This window comes from Triticum aestivum, chromosome 5A, assembly GCF_018294505.1.
Source record: "Triticum aestivum cultivar Chinese Spring chromosome 5A, IWGSC CS RefSeq v2.1, whole genome shotgun sequence".
Classification (NCBI taxonomy): Eukaryota; Viridiplantae; Streptophyta; class Magnoliopsida; order Poales; family Poaceae; genus Triticum; species Triticum aestivum.
In genome coordinates, this window is record NC_057806.1 from 618680968 (window position 1) to 618686503 (window position 5536).

Consider the following 5536-nt stretch of genomic DNA (forward strand, 5'->3'; position numbering starts at 1 on the left):
CTAAGGCTAACAAGAGGCATACAAAACACATACCCCCTCGCTCCTGCCCTCGTGTGAACTCTCATCTAGAATTTCCCTGCCTCTCGCAGGCGCCGCCGCCGGTCCACCCCATCTTCTATGGTCCTTGGACCATGGAAGTGCGGTGGATCCCGACCTTTGCCGGTGGGGGAGCTCCATTTTTAGGTGTTTTTCTGAGTTTTGTTAGGGTTTGTGCCATGCTCAAGAAGACGAGGCGGCGATGGCTTCTCGAAGATGGAATAAGGTTCTTCCCACCTAGCTCCCATCCCGGTGATGCTTCAAGCATCATCGGAGGGCGTGTGGAGGTGTGTCTCTGGCAGATCTCGTGGGCTCCAGTCGGTGTTTGTCTTCGGTGGATCTGCCTAGACCCGGTCTTTGTTCATCTATGTCTGTGTCTGTAGGTTGGATCCTTCCAATCTACGCTTCTCTTCATCGGTGGCGGTTGCTGTTCTGGTGCGCTGGTTCTACGAGGCCTTAGCACGACGACTTTTCGACTGTCTATTACAACAATGTTTGCCTGGCTCTGATGCGGGAGGGGCAATGATGACGGTGCGCCTTCGGCTCGCTTCAGTGCTTTTAGCCATCGCTAGATGGTCTACAGATCTGGATGTAAATTTTACTTCTAGTGTTTTTTGTATTACCTTGACAGTTGATGGATAGATCGAAAGTTTTCTCGTAGAAAAAAGAGGCATAGAAAACATGCGTCTCTCCAAGGCTCCAACAGTCCACTTTTTACAACCAAAGTGTTCATAGGGGTTGCCTCTAATTTTTATAAATATCCTTTGGGTTTCAAACGAAGCCTAATATTTGTTTGAAGAATGCTTTTGGTAAAATGACGAAATGGTTTCAGTTTCTGGAAATGATTGTTTGCAAATATCTTTCTATGAGGAGGAAACAATCTATGGGCTTGTGTCACACGGTGCTCCTGGTCTTGATGGCTTGTCCTCTCTTCTAGTCATTTGGTCAAGTCCTCTTCAAAGATGATTATCATGGATTTGGTGGAGGATTAAGAGTGCCACCTCATATATTTTTTTCATCTGAATTTTGTAATCATCACACTCATTCCAAAAGAAAACTATGCTAGAGTAATGAAGATGTTCTGGACACATTAGTTAAGTTACTTCTTATCTGAAGAGTTTTACCAAAGCTATGATTAATAAGATTGCACCTATTGATCGTGGGTGCTTTTCTTTTCCAACCAAACTATGTTTGTTAGGGGTAGATTCATTTCAACAAGTGTCATTTTTTTGTTGCTAAATAACAAGTGTAATTTATGCCTATGAGCTTCCCATGAAGTGCACAAAACTCATTCTAGTGGTATGATCCTTAACCGACTATGAAAAAGCTTACGACATAATATGGAAATGTCGCTTCCCATTGGTCTAAAACTTATTTCTGAATATTTCTGACAACTTCTGTGTTAAAATTAAACAAGGGGACAATGTTCCCCGTCTTGTTTAATTTAGTAGATATTGTGTATGCTAAAATATAGGAAAACGCTGCAATCACAATATCATTAGAGGCGTTCTACCACATATAATCCTATAGGTTTTGTCATCACTTGTTGACGTATAATGTATTGTCTAGTCTCTTCCATCAGATTGGTCTTTTGGTTGCATTGGCTAGAGCATACACTTCTACATGATATCAGAGCCAAGAGGTTTTGAGTTCAAGACCCGGTTGTCGCAATTAAATTGCAGTCCATTTTCGGTCTTTTGGTTGCATTGGCTAGAGCATACACTTCTACATCACTCTCAATTTTTCTTGAAAAAATATCGATGTTTATCGTTGTTGATCATATACTGAGACTCAAAGAAAACAAACAATAATAATATTGCATATGTGGAAGAACACCCTACAATATAATCCTCTCGGTCCTCACCAACCACCAATGCCCAATGCTAAACCAAATACTAATACCGAGAAAGAAATACATTTTTGAACTACCACCATCCAGCCAGCGCCCCAGACGCTCACAGAGAGGACACGGCGTAAAGCGCAGCAGCCACGAGGGCGAACACCAACCCAGCCGGGCCCTGGAGTGACGAGCCGCCGTTCTCTTGCAGGTACGCCGACGGGGTCGTCTTGGATCCAGACCCTGCCGGTGCCTGCACCCCGGGCGTGGTCGGCGTGGCGGCGCCAGGAGCACTGCCACCGCCGTTGCACTTGCTCGCCGGCGGGGTCTGCACGTTGCACGCCTTGGGGAGCTCGAGCGCGCGCGTCTTGTTGATGGTCATGCCGCCGAGCGACGACGAGTCGCCGCCGAGCGCGCTGCAGAGGCACTGCGGCTGGGACTGCACCACCGAGCCAAGCTGCGAGCAGCAGGACTTGGTGGGCGCCGTGTCGTTGCCGCTGATGTAGTTCAAGCACGGGTAGAGGCCGACGAGCGCTGCCGTGCACCCGGACTGCGCCGACGCCGACGCCACCAGCAGCGCCGCCACAGCCGCTGCCAGGAGGATACTGCTGCTGCTTGACATGGTTCTCCCCGCCATTGGATGAATCCTCTCCTTGGATTGCTAGTGGAAGACAGATGCTTTTTCTTGGGCTGGAGGCTTTGGAGCTAGATGCTGTTTGTGCTTTTCGCATTCGAATTGGTGTGTTCTTATAGGAGTGGTTATTGTTGGGGAAGGTGGATTTAGTTGGGTTTGTTGTTGAGCTACTTCCTACTCTTGCAACGAAATGATTTCTTTCTCTGAATTCCGGCAGTTGTCGTGCACTACTTCAGAAAACTACTAGTATTTGATATGTGGCTGCTAAAATAGTTTGTGTCCAGACAGAAAGTTGGACCAGGCCGGTGCTGGTCCATGCCGTGTTACATGAAGCTAACAAAGGTATTGAGTGTCACGGTGTGGTTTTTGTTGGCTATCTCTTGTATTTTCCTTCCTGTTAGGATGTGCTCCAGTTACTTGCTTTGTTATCCTGACATGCAACCAATGGATCTGATGCTTGCTCGCTAGACAAATGTAACCAATGGCGCGAGGAAAAAGTTTTTTGAACTCGACCGAGAGCACAAATCACTTCTATCAAAATATAGAGGATCTCACTTCGATAGAATCGAGGTTATTCATATCAATACAACTGTAGAAAAAATGATGACATTGTCTATCAACTTAAGGTGATTTATGAGATCGCTTATGTAGAATTTAAGCTTAATTCTGTTTCAGAACTTGATGATGGCATGGAACTATCTAGTTACCCTACACTTACAGAGGTTATGATATTTATCTTGCTACTAGTAAACATGGAAAATCCTTGACATGATAAAAAAATAGGATGCTCATTAGAGCATCTCTAGGAACCTACTTCTCGGTTTTAAGAAATTGTCTACAAAAACCCAACTTTCTGCTCCGTAAGAGTATACTTTTTAGGGACTCATCATATATTCTAAAGACAGTTCTAATAAATCTCAGTCGACTGAGACTTTATTATGTCTCAGTCGATGCTATATTCATGAGCTCTTAGAATGAGATCCATGTAACTTTTCTTTTCAGTTTTTTTTACACTTTATAGCAGCAAGTCGACTAGACATAGCCACACACTTCTAAACAAGCCAACCAAAGTAAAGGGTGAGCACCTCCACGCCTTATCCCTTGGCGGACTGAACATTCCACTCCCGCTCTAGCCATTGACCGGTTTGCTGCCAGCTGGAATGGAGCCACACACCACCTCCCATTACTAGAGCACATCCTCTTCTGATAGGCATGGAAGTACAGTGCCAGCCCAACGCCACGAAGGTTGACGCATGATGGCTAAATTTCGTGTTTTGACCCTGTTTTATATCTATTCAAGATTTAATCCTAGTCTGATAAAATTTCGAGATCTGACGTTTTTGCTACCGCCAAGGTTCATGACGGTAGGGTCTAACAGCCTACCGCCAAGGTCCCTGGTGGTAGGTTTGCATGCCCTACCGCAAAATTCTTCAAGTGTTGAACACAGTGCGTGCTCGTGCCCACGGCCAAGCACCTTGGTGGTAGGGTTGTACAGGCTACCGCCAGTATATTTGGCGGTAGGGATGTTTCCTACCGCCAAGGTCCTTGGCGGTAGGCTGTTACACCCTACCGCCATGGACCTTGGCGGTAGCAAAAGGGTCAGATCTCGAATTTTTTTTAAACTAGGGTCAGATCTCGAATAGGTTTCAGAAAAGGGTCAAAACGCAAATTTTTGCCGGGCATGGTCCAGGCCAAGGTGGAGAAGCATGTCTAGGAGGTTGGCCACGTCGAGTTGGAGGTCATGTCATCGCCCTATATTGACTATAGTGGTTGGAGTTTTGTATACTCCTCTATGTACTTGTACTTAGACCGACTGCAGACAAAATCAGCCCCCCCACCCCTCCACACACACACACTTTCTGCCCTCATTTGGAACCAGTAAAAGATTATCCCCTACTTCACTTCATGTTCCAACCAAGTCAACAAAAATCACCTCTAAAATCCACCCACTGGTGTTTTATTGATTTCATATGAGAGAAGTGCATTTTTCAACCCCAAACTCTTGCCCTAGTCTAATTTACAACCCCGAACTTCAATACCGTCTAACTTACAACCCTCAACTCTCAAAACCGTTCAGGATTCAACCCTCCCCTCCTTGTTGACTGGTTTTGACCAGGGACGACCAGTTTTGACCAGTCAACGGATCCAATCAGCATGCCACATCAGAAAAAAATTCAAAATTTCAAGAAAATACAATTAAAAATCTGTAAGATCAAGAAAAAATCCGAAATAAAATTTCCCGGGAAAAAAATTTGCGAAAAAATGTCGAGAACTTTTTCTTGTAATTTTCGGGGAAAAAATAAAAATAATAATTTTTTTGGAAATTACTTTTTATAGAAATTTTAACTTTTTTATTTTACATTTTAAAATATTTTTCTTGGGAATTTGAAATTTTTCCTTGGAGTTTTTTTATTTTAAGTATTTTTTGGTTTTTCATGGAAATATTGATAATTTTGTTTTTCAGAAATTCGTTTTTTTATTTTCCCCTGATTTTTTCCTGGAAATTTGATTTTTTTTCTAATTTCTTTTCCTGGATTTTTTTCGATTTTACAGATTTAATTTTTTTTTGCTGACATGGCATGCTGACTGGACCTGTTGACTGGTCAAAACCGGTCAACAGAGAGGAAAGGGTTGAATCCTAGCCGATTTTGAGAGTTGGGGGTTGTAATTTAGACGGCATTGGAGTTTGGGGTTGTAAATTAGACCAGGGCAAGAGTTCGGGGTTGAAATATGCACTTCTCACATTTCATATAACTACAGGACGTTGTTCAAATTTTAAGAACAAAGATTTAGAAAATGAGAAAAAATTGAACAACAAAAATCTGATAAAATAATTCCATCATTTCTAATTTTTTTTGAAGGTTTCCATAATTTTAGTGGGTATGAAAGCAATGTGTACGTAAAATATTCAAATATCCATAATTTTAGTGGGTACCAAAATGCTTTTGAGTGAATTTTAATTGGATTAATTTTGGAATTTCAAATCATCCATCCAAATATCACTATCTCTCACTACAGAAAATATTCAA

At 42.9% G+C, this 5536-nt stretch overlaps 1 protein-coding gene across 1 annotated transcript; it reads right to left on the minus strand.

Moving 5' to 3' along the window:
* Window positions 1–1832: 1832 nt before the first annotated feature.
* LOC123107983 (non-specific lipid transfer protein GPI-anchored 5-like) lies at window positions 1833–2641 on the minus strand. Its single transcript, XM_044529857.1, has one exon. The coding sequence runs from the start codon at window positions 2508–2510 to the stop codon at window positions 1992–1994; it is 519 nt and encodes a 172-aa protein (XP_044385792.1). The 5' UTR covers window positions 2511–2641; the 3' UTR covers window positions 1833–1991.
* Between the last annotated feature and the right edge of the window lie 2895 nt (window positions 2642–5536).